Source organism: Anas platyrhynchos, chromosome 4 (genome assembly GCF_047663525.1).
Source record: "Anas platyrhynchos isolate ZD024472 breed Pekin duck chromosome 4, IASCAAS_PekinDuck_T2T, whole genome shotgun sequence".
Taxonomy (NCBI): Eukaryota; Metazoa; Chordata; class Aves; order Anseriformes; family Anatidae; genus Anas; species Anas platyrhynchos.
Window position 1 is genome coordinate 29,514,724 of NC_092590.1, and position 15,708 is coordinate 29,530,431.

General features: G+C 36.2%; 1 protein-coding gene across 1 annotated transcript in view; it reads left to right on the plus strand.

Annotated features, from left to right (window-relative positions):
• SH3RF1 (SH3 domain containing ring finger 1) overlaps positions 1–14,535 on the plus strand; it is an 84,122-nt gene extending 69,587 nt beyond the window's left edge. The window contains exons 10-12 of the mRNA XM_027456432.3: positions 3,213–3,571; positions 5,751–6,085; positions 11,900–14,535. Of these exons, the coding sequence (XP_027312233.1) occupies positions 3,213–3,571; positions 5,751–6,085; positions 11,900–12,068 (863 nt within the window). The 3' untranslated portion in view covers positions 12,069–14,535. The remainder of the gene's footprint in view (positions 1–3,212; positions 3,572–5,750; positions 6,086–11,899) is intronic.
• The last annotated feature ends 1,173 nt before the right edge of the window (positions 14,536–15,708 follow it).

Here is a 15,708-nt window from a genome sequence, read left to right on the forward strand (position 1 = left end):
ATAACAACTACAGATTGCTCTAATTTAGCATTCGTTCTTAAATTCTCAACCTAACATCTTTGAAGACTTTTAGCATTCATTCATTCTTCTCTTTCAGGGCTGAGGGCTAGTTTTTATGCTTTCCAGTTTGTTCTCTACACTTGACTTGAACTTTTTCCAGCTTTGACTCTGAAACCATTAAGACTAGACTAGCTTCAAGATATGTACCATCTATGTCATAAAACTCGGTATTTCTGACAGGTATAACTCTGCCTTTACTGTCTGGGGCAGGCCACATCATAGTGAAACATGCCTTCTTGTTATTTAACCCCAGATCCAAAAAGATTGATAGTGGTATTTTCAGGAGTTTTTGTTTATCAAAAACACTGTGCACTCCACTGTGGATTTGCCAGGCTAGGAAAATACCATGCGTCTGGAATATTATCTGTTCCAGTTGCTCCTAGGCCCTCAAAAAGAGGAAAAATAATAATAATAAAAATAATTAAAAAAAAAACAACAAAACAACACTACAGGAACGTAAACCTCCACTGCAAATTATCCCAGTGTTCCATCTTTCAGCCTTGTATTTGGGCCCTAAGATCTCTTGGATGAAAGAATGGAACTTTTTTTAATCACTACATTCTAATTGGCAAAGCAGGAGAGGAAATGAGATTCCAATAGTATAATCTGTTACCAGATTAAGGATGATTATTTTTTATGGTCTCAATATCTGTGATTTAGCCCACTCTTCATTCATGGTCATCTCCTAAAACACCTTATGCATGCTCGGATGTCAGCACCAGGTTTGATTTTGCAGGTAGAATATGTGCATGTGTCTTTAGATGCTTTGTTTCTTTAATTGGCCCGTCTTCCTCCAGGCTGATCTGAGGCTGGAAGACATGCGATAGTCCTTTGTAACCACTTTGTTCTTTACCTTTAAATTAGAAACAACAACAACAACAAAAACACACCAGGTGCTATTGGCAGCTGGTAAGAGAAACCAAGCAAAACATCTGCACATTTTTGCCTCTCAGGCACAGGTGGTTCCTACTTTAAATCCTTCTTTTGAGCTGTCTAAAAGTTTGCAAGTGACAGCACAAAGGAGAAGGTTCCTGTGGGCTCCAGAGGCTTTTCTGTCTCTGCATCTCTGCACTTCTGTCAAGATGAATAAGCTCTTACAGTTCCATTCAGCTGGAAAACATGACAACATGCTTTCCACCAACTTTTCAGGTCCCAAATGGAAAATTCAAAGGGGCTGCGCTCTCTTCACAGGGAACTTAACATTGGATTGCAGTGTAAAGGTGTACTGTTCAGTCACAGCTCAGTCACAAACATAGATCTGTTCTTGTAATGGCCTGTTTAACTAGAACCGAAGCAATAATGGTTGCTTTATGTGCAAATGTTACATAAAACTGTGTAGTCAGCATCTGAAATGTGATCATCTTGAGCTTTTGCTTGCTGAGTGTTGTTCTCTCAGCAAGGCTTTGCAGGCTAATGCTGCATTGTGCAGGGCTGTTCTTCGCTTTCAGTTCAGCTCATGACTTTGAAGATCCTTCTTCAAGTGATCTTAGTGAGATGTTGCTCGTCATCATCTGCACTGAGGGGTATGCATTCTTTGATTGAAAGGAGCTGGAAAAGAAGTGTATATTCATCTTTTAATGAAATAGGCGGAACTAATGAAAGCAGGGGAACTTGAAGCCTTTTTTCTATGGATTTCATCAGGGATCAGGAAACAAAACAAGAAAGCTATTCCATACTTGTACTCTGTTTGCCTGCAATTATAGACATTGCTTGAAGAGTAGCAGCTACTTGTAAGAAAACTGACTTTATATCAGGAACAAAAGGCAGCATTAACAATTGGCTTTTTTTTTATATATATATATATATATATACCAAAAAGCTTGCTGCTGTTGCTTTTAGGCAAGCCTGCACTCTTCCTTTTTGAAATGTTCATGGTGCTTGGAAAAGGTCTGCTGCAGTGGGAGATCTTACATATCACAGAATACACATAGCGATTTGTGGTGCTTTCTTTTTAGGAAACAACTTGTGTTTCTTATCTCAGAGATTATAATTGTCTATAATACTTTCTGTAGCATTGTTATATCCCATTTGTGAATTGTGTCAGGCTTCTCTAATACACTGTTGGTACAATATACCAAGGGGATTAGTAGAGAGCAGAACAGAGCGAGTGAGTGCTAGAGGCTTGATGCCAGCATATCAGTTACGAGAAGACTGCAACTCTAATTAGTATTTGAAAAATCAAAGTGAATTGATATATTTGAGAAGTGCGATCACCAAGCTAGAGAGATGACCCCTCTCTAGATACTCCGTTTCAGTGTATTTGAAGGAAAGAGGCCGTGTAGCAATGGAATGCGGCGTCTTGCCTCGTGTTGTTTGGGTGAAATGTCTGCACTCCATGCCACCTGATTGTACAGAGATACTCAGCCTGTTTTAATGATCTAAAGCATATAATGTTGATCATATAACTATGGCAGCAGTGTTGCTTCTTCGAAAGTATAAATTAGTTCATGCAGAGGTCTGTGCTTTGCAGCTAGGCTGCAGCCCAGGTTAGTGTATTCATCCCTATGCTATTTTTCAACTTCCAGTGTAAATGTTGCTTTTATTTCACAAGGGTATGAGTAAATCCGTTCCTATATTTAAACATCCCAAGAGACAATAGCTTACGTTTTCAGAGAAACCACTCACAGCAGTAATTGCCACTGTACTTATTGTTTGAAAGACCCACTAAATCTGTTGTGATTTTGTGAGTAGTTTAGGGAAAACAATCCAATTATATTTTTAGCAGCTTCTATAAGGAGTGTTTCTTCCTACATTGTTTTATATGCCCTGACAACTACACAGCATATTAAAAGGAACAAACAAGTTCCAGGCAGGATTTAACTAGCTCTTGTGAACTAAAATGTAATGTTTGCATTTCTGTTCTTATGTGAAGCATTTTACTTAGCAGCTTGGCTATCTCCACAATAGTTGCGGTGATGTTAATCTTCTGTTGTATACTGGTGCAAGTAGGTTACCAGGAGTATGCTGCCACTTTGTTATGCTGAGATAAATTGGATGCTGTGTAAGTTGTTATTATAGTAATACAAATGGGATTGGCACAGCTAGGAAGGAAGCTTCTTGTAATTGATTAGTTATAACACAGTGACAGTACCTCTCTTTCTGTGTGCCTTATGAAAAGATGAACTCTCTTGCATATTATTCTTTTGTTCTAGTTGCTGCACACAATCAAGAAAGACCTACAGCAGCAGTCACACCCATACAAGCACAGAGTCCAACATGCCTTATTCCTGCAGCTGTGATCATTCCCCACCACTCCGTTGCCTCCCAGCAGGTCCAGCCCCAGCTTCCAAATACTGCTGCTTACGTCACAGCTGTGAATGTGAACCGCTCAACCATCCCTCTGGCATGTGCAGCAGCTTCTTTGAATTCTCCCAGCGTTGCTGCTTCATCTTTGGAGGGAGATATTAGTGGGAGAACTGTAAACACTCACCCTGGAGCTCCTGCATCTCCAGAGAGTGCTTTAGCAGCTGGTGGAAGTGCTGCTGTCAGTAAAGCAGACAAGGACAGCAAGGTGGGTAGAGAATCAAATCACTTCCTTGCATTCTCCAATTTTTATCATTCAAACTTTTGAGAAATCTGTATTTATTTCTTACATTTGCTGAATTGGAGCACTGTAAGTTTGCAAGGCTGAGCCTGAATCCCAGGCAGCCATTTTGTGACTACAGCAAGCCCATTCATGGCCATTCCATAATAATTTAGGAGGGATAAAATACAGAGCAGACCTTGGAGAAGGGTTAAAATAGGGTAGCAGATTGATGCCTCTAGTGGTGAAAAAAGGTGAACTGGTAAAGTTCAGAAGAGCTATTTGACTCTTGGAATTTTAAATATTCTGTTTTCTGGAACTGTGACCAGATTGCCAGGTGCTTTAGAAAGTTACATGGTCAGTAATTGTTATCAGTAAGAATCTCTAAACCAGTATACTACCCTGGTAATAGGAAAAAAAAAAAAAAAAAAAAGTAAGACAAAAAGAAAATAACAACAACACCAAAACTTATAGGAATGTAAGAAGTTTGGTCTAAGAAAATGAAATTCATATTTAGTAAAAAAAAGTATTCCTTTAGGTTGTATAAGTGGAAAAACAATTATGAAACATTAACTTTATATATAGTATTATAACATTTGTCTTGTTAAGTAGACACAGACTATGAAAAAGGTTACAAGGAGTGCTTATTGTACAAAGAAAAAAAAAAGAAAGCTGCAGTATCAATCACATAAGTATCTTTTGTAAAGGGAGGTCAGTAGACTTTCTAGTGATTCCATTTCTCTTCCTTCCATTTCAAGTACTTTTCTCTGTCTGAACTCATTTTCATTGTCCAACAAACCATGTCATTATGTTACATTGTTGGCAGAAACATTTCTCCAAATTTCTGAGTGGTTTTCTTTTACAGTTGTGGTGTCTTTGGAATCTTTTTTTTTCTGTTTTTGACAATTTCCTTTAAATCTCAAATGTTTTAGACATTACTTTGCTACTTTTCACGCACATGCACTCCTTAATGATGTTTTTGAAGGTTTTAATCATAGGTTTGCAACTGTAATCTCACCCACTTCTTAATTATTTTTGCTGATTATTATTGAATGGAGGAACCTAGAACTTTGGTGTGTTTTTTTTTTGTTTTGTTTTTTTTTTTTTTTTAATGGCTTTAGCTGTAACCACTGAATCTAGACCAATGTGCTTTTAGGAAGGACTTTTAGAAAATTGATTTAGAGTTTAAGGTTGAAGATGCTAACATATTCGGACTGTGTTAATTTCTTTTAGTTTCTGTATTTCTTTCCTATATTGTAGACAGCAGTTCTTTCCTGAAATAGCTTTAATTTATTGGAGACTTGGAAGAAAGACTATTTTTCATTCACAGTTTACCAATTCCACTGCATCCCAAGCTATAATAAAAATCTCATATTGCTTAGCTTTTCTCTTTCTGTGGTTAAATAGCTTATTTTTGTCTTCAGGGCTTACAATCTGGCACCTCTCATAAGCACTAAATTCACTTAGTCAAAGGGTTGGTAAGAAGATCACTGCCACACCCCTTAAAAAAAAAAAAAAAAAGACAAACACACAAGCTACTTAAATAATTCTCTTTAGGGTAAGTCTTAGTCTTCAGGGATTCCTGTCTGGACAAGCAAAAAGAATGTTTACAATTCTCCCCTCTAGCAGAACAGCAAAACACAATACATTCCCCTTGTGGCAAATTTCTGCTAAATCATGAAGGTCTTCTCTTACTGAGGGAGGGTAAATAAAAGACACTTATCTAAACAGCAGCCTCCAGGGCAGACTTTTTCTCCCTGGTTGGTTTGAAATAATTCTTTATTCCTTCCTAGAAACTTCCCTGTTAACTAAATGTTTACTTCTTAGATTCCCTTTGTGGGAATCTAACTCCTCACTCCTTTTTCTAGACAACCTTTTGGGCCAATGCCATTGGCTTTCTAAAGCCTTAACTCACCTTAACTAAGCAAAAGGGCTTAGCATATTCATGGTCTAAACGAGTTACTGTTTTTCTCTTTAGAATTTTAATAATTATCTTTCTCTTTTATAATTTTCATAATTAACTCTTGTAATAATTTGTACAATGTCAAGCATTTCCTCATAATTTACTCGAGTCCTCTCTGATCAAGGTGACATCTGTAAGAAGGAAGTGTTCAACTCTTCGTGGAATGCCTTTGTTCTAAAATGAAGCACTGCTTTTTGTTCACAGAAAGAAAAAAAGGGGTTGCTGAAGCTGCTCTCTGGAGCATCCACCAAACGCAAACCCCGCATGTCACCTCCAGCATCACCAACTCTGGAGGTCGAGCAAGCAGCTGCAGAGTTAGCCCTGCAAGGTGCAGTTGGGCCAGAGCTTCCCTCAGCAGGGGGTCACAGCAAAGCTGGATCCTGTCCCACTGACTGCGAGGTCTCTGGGCTGGCACAGGAGACGCAGCATCGGAAGACAAGTTCCCTGGATTCTGCTATTCCAATAGCGCCGCCGCCTCGGCAGCCATGCTCATCCCTGGGTCCGGTCCTGAATGAGTCCAGGCCTCTTGTCTGTGAAAGGTAAATTATTCCTGTCATGAAACTTAGGCAAACCAAGGAAAAAATTGCACACGGATATTTGTTGTGTATGAGAACTGCTAGTAGCTCTTCAAAATGCTGAGGTTTTGTAGAAAAAATAGAATTTGCTCATTTAACATTGCTTTATATGCTTATCAACCAACTCTAATGTTTGTTTTTCTTCCCGTGTTACTTTAAAGTTCTGGCATAAAAAGACACTCAAACACAGTGATCTAGTCCTGGTCTGAGAACTGAGGTAGATGAAACAGAACACTTTATAATCTTGCATATGTGAACATCAGGTTAGTCTTTGGCATTATTAGCAGTGCATAATTGCCAGCCCAAATATATGTTGAATAAGGCACTTATCTATGCTTAGGCTTGCTATGTAATTTCTAGAACTGTTGCAGAGATGGCTTTTCTGCATGAAGGCCCTGTTACTGTGCACTCCACATAGGAACCTGTAGGGCAACCTCTGCATCCTGGCAAGTATGCCTAAAAAGCGCACAGTTGTCTGATCTCTGAAGCTGACAGGCAGTTGCTTTAAAGTACTGTCCCTTTTATTTTGTGTCCACCTATTATTTTCAAATTTCAAGGTCCTCAGTAGGCTGCACAGCCTGTTAAGGAAGTGGCAGTTTTCTGTCTCTTTTTATTACCCTTGGTAGTAGACAAGCAATATGAAGAATGTCGTAGGATTTCTTTTGCAGTAGCTACAGGATTGTGTGGCGTACAGGGTTGCAGTATAACAGTTCTAAGACTAAATTGATTCATGCTGACTACTGTAGACTTTGTTCTGATACTATTAACTCGTGGAGTGTGGGCATACCATTGCACTTTCAGAGTCCCATTGATCTAAAGCTACATTTGTGTCTTAAGAGCCAGACAGTATGTAAGTTTCTACTTTGTCTTTTATTTGACTTCTGTCATACCTTTAGCATTTTTTTAAAATAGGTTATTACTGTTTCTGTGCAGTTTTCTTGCAGGAAATGTCTTATTTTATATTAAATTTCTAAAGTTGATTACATTCATAGATAGAAAATAAAAGCTGAAGGACTTTGCTTTAAAACTAACAATTTATTTTCACATCATCACGAATTTATTTGGCACAGTAGTATATTTTAGTGCTTTGAATGTGACAATAATATCAAATTCATTCTGGTATGACCAGTGGATATTCATATAAAGCTATTTGCATCCTCACAAAATGTGGATTTTTCATTTCCATGATGGAGTTTTTTTCTTGTTACTACTTATTGCAAATGATGCTGTATACTTTTATTGATATAATAATAATATACACTCAAACATTCCTTTTAGTATAAATCTGTGTCCATAATGTTTGTTTAAGTGATAATTGCTACCACAAAATAATTTTCCCTGATAGTCATGTAGAAGCGTTACACTTTTGTCAGCACATTTAAATAGAATTTCATCTGGGTTCTCTTTTTCCTTTTCAGGACAGAGTTAATACTTTTCTTGCTGATTTGCTCTTGTTAAGTTTGTTTCTTTAGGCTGAATTGCTTCAAATCTGTTGCTTAATAATACATACAACTCACCTTGTACTTGAAGTCTTCAGAGTAACTTAGAAGCATCAATCAATCTTACTAGTTCTCAGCAGGCATATATAGGGAACGTACTGATGGTACAATAGTATCTTCAGTGAAAATTTGGAGTTGAGGAGGAAAATAAAAATAAGTTCAGCAAAAAGCAAAAGAACAGAGAAATCTCCTGCTAAAATTGTTCTGCTCTTAAATATCACAATTGCCATCACAAGCTACAGTCTGTTTGGAAAGTAATGTACTCTTTCTATTCTGACTCCAGCTTTGGACTATAATTATTAGTGTTTAAGGTTTATTTTCAAATCTGACTCGAGGATTTAGGAGTCAGGTTCTGCTGATATTCTGGATGAATTGGCAGCAAAAGTGTCTGAATCAACTCTGAAAAGCCCTTGAAAATATTCCTGTTTAACACTGAGTTTTCCCTGGAGTCCTGGCTGCCTTTAAAGACACAGGAGTAAATTCTCATTGTAATCCCACTGTTTCTCCATTCCCTAGAATTGCAGGTTCTCTAAGAGTGTGTTTGATGTATGTTCTACAGAAAATAGGAAGTAAAAAAGTGAACCATTAAAGAGGTTGTTTCCAGTCATACAGAATAAATGGATTAGCATATTTGATAGTGCACAGGTTCTTTGTGGTGTGAATTTGCAGATAAATACTGTGATACCTGTAGCCATTTCTCTAAAGGAAGGGAAGATGATGGTATTCCCTTCCATCTTAATATTGCAGGACTCCTCTGTCGCAAACCAGTGGTTTACTTGCCACTACTGTACTCTTCTCCTTTGAGCTAGGTTGACTGCCCAATGGTGACAATGCTCTTCCATATGTTCATTATATAGGATAAGGAGAAACGTTAAACAAATTTCATCCAAGCCTCTCTTCCAGTCTGGGGCAGTTTGGAGAATTCTTGTCTCCTCACAGAGTGTGTTAGATCACCTGAGACTTTGCAATGGCGTTCAGTCATTCTTCTGGTCCCTCAGCCAAGCTGCAAGTTGTCTTACAGTGCTACCAAATCTTTTTCAAGACTTTTCTCTTTTAGAAGGAAGCATTGATTAAATAGCCTTAGGTTTTACAGTAAATATATAGCACTGTAATAATCAACTTTTCAGCACCCCACAAGGGGGTTAAAAACCTGAAATCGGACCTAAACGCACATCATTGTGTAACCTAAACTATAAAACAAGTCCTTCATCCAGTTATTGTGAAAGATAGCAGAAATTTTGCTCTGCCAGTAAAGTGGCTCCAAGCCATTTAATTCCCCACAGAGTGATTGGTATAATATCTGCTTCCAGTGAGCAGGCTCATGGCTTAGGAGGGCAGCACGTTTTATCAGGTCTGGCAGCATGTAACTCTGCTCAGAACCATTTCCCTCTAGAAGGGGGTTGATTAGTGCATCAAGGCACCTACTCAGCAGATGCAAAAGCTGCACAACAGCAGTATATAGATGAGGTGAAAAGTAAAAATTAAAAAAATTAAAAAAAAGAAAGTTTAATATAAACTCAACTAGTGTAATAACAGTAATTCCAACTTTCCATTGTCTGCTTTCCCCAGGTAATTTTTTTTTTGCATATGTGAAAGTATCCTCGAGGTAACCGGACAAATGATTCATAAAACAAAATAGGAAAAACACAAGTAAAACAGTCTAAAAATAACTGCAAATAACTTGGAAGAAGATCAGTATTTAGTGAAACTGAAGCGATGAAGGAAGAGAAACACATGAAAGATGTAATCCTTTTCATGTTATTGGAAAGTGTCAGAAATACCAATATTACCAATGAAGAGTAGAATGGAGAAATGTGAAGATAGATCACCTTCACCCCCCTAAAAACAAAATAAAATAAATCACAAATACGAAGTGCAACAGCACTATGGGATACAGCCAGACGTGAGGAATATCAGGAAAAAAGTCATGGCAAATGTAGTGGTTGCTTCTGGGAAGCTGTTGCAAGTTTATTTTTATAATATTTGATCACTAGCTTATTAGAAAGAATAACATTTTGAAACATAATTTAAAAAATACTGTAAAACAGTCAAAGCAAATAGAAAGAAAACACATATTGTGCATCTAAATATACTGGGCAGATGGGGGATCGTTATAACTGAAATAAAGTCATAGTTTATAAGTCACTAATGATTATACTGTGCACATAAAAAGCATTCATAGATTACGTGACCAAAAGGATCTGCAAATTTGACCTTCAGACATTGAAAACATTTGCAAATACTGAATAGGGAGATAAACAAGGAAGTGTTTTGGGGATTCAGACATGGGAATGAAAAAGTTTTTCCAAAACATAACTCACACTTAGTAAATGTGGTTGTTTTTTTCCAGGAACCTGGCAATGAATTTTAGAGCTGAAGCATAAGCTCTTTACTCTGTATAAAATTGGTAATTTTGACAGTCTGTTGTTTGAAGAATTGAAGAATAATTTTTGTTCCATAGTTGATAGAAGGTGATCTGAATGGACAGCTGAATGAATTTATGATGAGTGTGGACGGGATCACCTCTGTTTGGGCAAATATAATTTGTAAAATATGACCTGAAATTTGCTGGTTTGCCATAATAAGAAGAGATGGTGTGATCTTCAAGGCACAAACTCTTGTAGGTTTTCTGCTGATTCAGCATTGCAGAAGATAGTAAAACAGCACTTAAATGCCGGGAGTGTTGTGCTTTGTGTTAGACATTAGATTACAAGATGAATGTCAAAGTATTTGGAAAGCTAATGAGAGGTACTAAGCTACTGCAGGGGTGTGAGTGTTCAAATCTGTATGGAAAGCTTTGCATTTCTGTGCAAGCTGCTGGTGGTCTAGGGAGGGCAAAGAGAAGATGGGTATTTGCAAAGTTGTTGGTTTTAACACTTAGGAGGGAACCAGCAGCAGAATCTGGGAAAGGAATAGACTAGTCTATTAATTCAGGAGAATGCAGAGGTAACTTATGGACAGCATTAGAAACTGAAATGAGGGTATTTCGAGTGAAACAAATATTTACAGGGCGCAATTTGAAAGAATGGAAGGTAAATAATACAGGTATTCTTTTTTAACACTCAATTTTCATGGGCTTTCTTTTAGATAAATATAGTGTGTGTTCTGTAGTGTGATGGTTAATTTTCAGCCCCTAAAGCAGCCATTTATTGCAATAGCTGAAGTTCATCATAGCTTTATTGCAGTCCTTTATCTTTTACTATCTTGCCCTGTCTGAGTAGAGGCTGTTGTTTATGTCAAGTAGTACACATTCTTGAGAGAACTTATGATCTATTAAAAATGTTTGCTTCTTATGTCTTAAGGCAGCAAACTTTGAAGGCTCTTAACCTTAAAAGTTTTTTTAATTCTACAGTCAGCCATGGATTCAATTTGATTTCAACATGCAAGCATTACTGGCTGTGTAGCTAGAAACTCAATTATAATAATTATCAGAAAACTTTGGAGAAGTTGACACAATTGTCTGCAGAGCTATAACATTTAAATTTTAGGTTGATGCGAACTCAAGCTGTGATATTAGATTGAGTGGTGTTATACATGTTTGAAAATAAGTATAGAAGAGTGTTTGTAGCCTGTATTTAATGTGTAGTGGAAGTCATATTCAAAAAGTGATTTTACTGTGAAAAATTGGAAAAACATACTTTTTTTTTTTATCGGTCAGATGCTAAAGAAAATTGTTGGGCTGAACACTTCTTTAAAATGTTGTTTTAATATAGTAGTACACAAATTGTGCAACTGTGTCTAATTAAGATGGCATGCATTATTTTCCTGAAAAGCTTCTAAGATAAACACAAATAATTAAAAACAAATGCAAATTAATGTGTTTTGTTAGTTGCATCTTTTTATACTATGCCTTTTCTTAAGAACATTCCCTGGGATAACATCACATTAAACATATAGTCATAAAATTATGCCCAATTACTGCTGTGAATGCTTTGATATTGTTGAGTCATGCTAGCTGGAAGAGTTTGCAAATTTATGTCCAAAAATGTGTTTATGGGTTTTCTCCTGTTATTTGACCTTTTAGTGCATTTTTACTGGGATCTTGGTTAAAAAATTGTGGTAGGAGATGCTTATGTTTGACTTAAATTCATTATGTTGCTATTATTGTTTTCTGTTCAAGATATACTTAACTTTTAATTTGCTGTGTTCTACTCAACAAACAGTTCTAGGCAGTTTCCTGTTTTGATAAGTTTTAACATGCACAAGAATATTTTTAAAAGCATTGTTTTTTAAAAGAACCTGAACTAAGGTGGGATGTTTTTCTTCTGTAATTATACAGGTACAGAGTTGTGGTGTCTTATCCTCCTCAGAGTGAAGCAGAACTTGAACTTAAGGAAGGTGACATTGTTTTTGTACACAAAAAACGTGAAGATGGCTGGTTCAAAGGCACTCTGCAACGAAATGGAAAAACTGGCCTTTTCCCTGGCAGCTTTGTAGAGAACATTTGAGAAGATTCATTCCGAGAGCTTCAAATCATACCATACTGTAAAGTAGCACAAGTATTTTACCAGAAAAAGCACAGTCATGAAATATTTTCAAGTGACTGTAATGTAAACAAAAATATTACATATTTTTACAGTGTCTATAGCACAATTACACCAGCGAACAAAGAAGATGAAGGCATCTGCTGGTTTTATCACTTCGGATTCTTAAGTGTGATGTGTGCCTTGTACTGTCTGATTTATTATATAGAGGAACTTTTTTCCCCCAGCTATGTTACATAAATGAACATTTGTTTACAAGGCTGTAACTAATTTATTCTTGTTTTTTTTAAACTTGAATTTTGTGTAATAGCTGAAATTCTTGTGACTATGATTTTAACAAATTATTAATTTATGAAAGAATAACTAAGGGGAAGCTGGATTCTCTCCTTATGAACAAGCAATTATATCTGATAAAGAGCCTCCCGTTTATCCTCTGGACATTTTTCCCCTGCTGTGTCTGACAGTGGAGTAAGTCTCTGTTTTACAAGTTAATGTTGAGTGGTGGTGATGTGGCGTCAAATAGAATTTGCCAGGTGGGGAAAAAATGTGTATTTAGTTCTTTGGATGGAAAAAAAAAAAAGTCAGTGGTGTTCCTGAGTCTAGTTGTACTCCTTCGTAAATCACCCAAGCAATGTTTCCAGGAGGCAAAGATGTATGTGAACAACTGATTAAAATTCGGCAATCTCAAGGTTAGAATCATCTCAAGGTTAGGAAGGAAGAAATTTAGAAGTGTCGGTAAGAAATTCCCTATACCTTCTGTTTATGTAATAACTGGGCTATTTGAACAAAGCTTAGCTTTGTATAATTTGGCCAGTCCTTTGGGCATTTAGCGCTCAGGAACCAACAAAATTGGAAGGAATGTTAAAGCCCAACACTTAGAACAATGATAACTTGAAAACACCTGTTTAAAAAGACTTAATACAAAAATAAATTTATAAGTTGTACTTAATGTTTAAAAATGCCTAAGAAGTGTAATTTGCTGTTTTCTTCTCAAACTGATCTGCATGGCCAAGAGATGTTTAAAAATGTCTGAGCAATAGTGGTGGTAAGTGATGCACTTGTGTTAAAGTAAAAGGCTGTATGAAACACTGTGAAAATTTTACTAACTTCTTAACCATTGCTACTTTGGTATGTTCTGACCTTTTATTTGTCTTGCATGTGTTATTCGATTCTTGCAGTAATATAGCTGTGCATGATTTGCATTTTCCATCCCAATTATCTGTTGCTGGGTTATTTTGCTCTGAAAGTTTCCCAAAAGCCACTTGACCAAAACTAGTGAGCAACTCACCTTCAACTAGAGAAGGTGTCCAGTGTTTGAATCATTAATAAAATATTTTAATGTCCTTGCAGCTGATGGATATAAAGAACGCAGCCTGCAAGAAAAGTGTTGTTAGTCTTTCAGGGTTTTGTTAGAGATTTGACACTGGTGAACACACACGCTACTCAGCTGAACTTGCTTTTTTTATTTTATTGTTTGATTGTAGAAGTTCAATTGTGACTTTTTGCAAGACACTGAGCACCATCATCTCCAGTTAAATCTGATGTAATTTGGCTGTTACTCAGCACTTTACAAAGGGAAGCCAGTAGTGTGATTCAGTGTCACACAGTATACAGAATATTGATGTGTTAAATCCTTATCATTTTATTTTTTGAAGTTATACATTGAAAAATATCATATTAGCGACAAGGATTCCTTGCCATATCAGGTAGTTGTCATGATGGTCTTAAAAATAAGAAAAAGTATATCTATAAGTATATGTAGTTGGACATGACATCATTCCCAAATTAACATCTCTCTGAAACACTGTATAATTCAGTTTTTGTGTTTTTAAATATTTTAAATAGTTTACTTGAATATTCATGTAATATATAAAGGTTTTGTGAAATGAATTTTTAGTTAGAAAGAAGCTGATATCAGCTTTTGTCAGCATAAATTGGCACTAGTGTGTCATAATATTCTTATTTTGGAAAATTTATTGCATTTTATATTAAAGACTACTAAAGGTTAATTTTTTCTATCTCTACTCTCCATATTTTAAACAAAGTGACTAAGGTACCTCTATTAATAGAATTTCATGGTGTAAAGTCAGTTAAAAATCAGCTGTTAAATCCAGTAGTTCTGTTAGATGGAATACATTTAAAATTTTTTTAATATTAAATGTTTGTAAAAAGGGCTTATTACATAGCAGTGCAACAATGACAAAAATGCAGTTTATCATGCCTTTTTTGGTGATCTTTTAGGGGTTATTTTTTGGTTTTGGCTTGGGATTAATTCAGTGTAGAAACAGACAAACCCTGTGCATTTGCTTTGTGTAATTCCATAAAAAATTTTGTAAGATATTTTATATCTATGTTTGAAGTCCAGTGAATGTTAAGTGTTTGATTTACTATGTTAAACTTCCAATCCTAATAAATATTTTCTTAGCAAACAGCTAAATCAAAATGTGTATGCAAACATTAAACATAAATTACTTGTAAAAACAAACAAACAAACAAAAACAAATTAATTACAGAATTTATAGGAGGATATTTCTGCTGATGGAGAAAGTCTTCAGATTCCATAACGTTGGAAGTTTGGAACGGTGAATATTATGCAAAAACTGTAGAAAGAACTGATGGATCTGGCTGATCTTGTCCTGTTGCTTATTTCTGCAAGCAACTTCAGAACACATAGGTAACTTCCATCTCAATCTGATCATAACTGAGTAGTTTGCTCTAGGTCTTCTTATATGAGGCACACAGGAGTTAAAAAGTGCTTTCCCTAGAGGAAATATCTTGTGTAATAGATCTGCTGTGTGTGTACTGAGATAGCTCCCAGCCCTGAGATTTGGGCATCTACCGAGGTAGAGATGTTGGGTGGCAAGAGACTCCTTTACCCCGAAGAAGTTTGTCTAATTAGGAAACCTCGATTTGGATGTGTTCACTCGTCTACTATATACATCTGGCTGATGGAAAAATGGTAGAAAATTATTCCTGATGGTATTTGTAGAAATGTTTAGATGTTCTAAATGTTGCAGCTACTATGGTAGGTTTCTTGTTAGTTAAGGCTGACTTGGTCCTACATCCTGCTAGCAGTGGGTGATGCAGCTTCAAGTCCTCTCTGTAAAGAAGGGATATTTTGTCTAAGTTTCCTTAATTTTAAAAATACATTTAACAATTAAAAAGCAACATGAGTGGTAGAAATGCAGAGTGGAAATTATTGAAAAACAGCTTTATTTTTTTTCAGAATTGTGATCAGACATCAGTGTATCCATAGAAGAAAAGTACACACAAATGTCATGGTAAGAAATAAAACTATTTCTTTGGATTGGAGGGGTTTGTTTGTTTGTGTGTGTGTGTGTTTTCCTGTATTGTAATTATTGAATAATTCTAATACATGTTTAGCGTTTGGATTGCCAAAGGTGCTTGAAATCCTGTTCACCCTCACTTCATTACCTCTGCCTTACAGCAGTGATGCCAATTATGATAGTTTTGCATAGGTTTAAAAACATGGCTTCTGAGCATTCTGTTTCTTTTTCATAGGGCTGGCAAAATGTTTCAACTGGATTGCTCTTTTCCAGTAGCTTTAAGCAAATATGTTTAAAGGTGCGTACTGACTTTAATG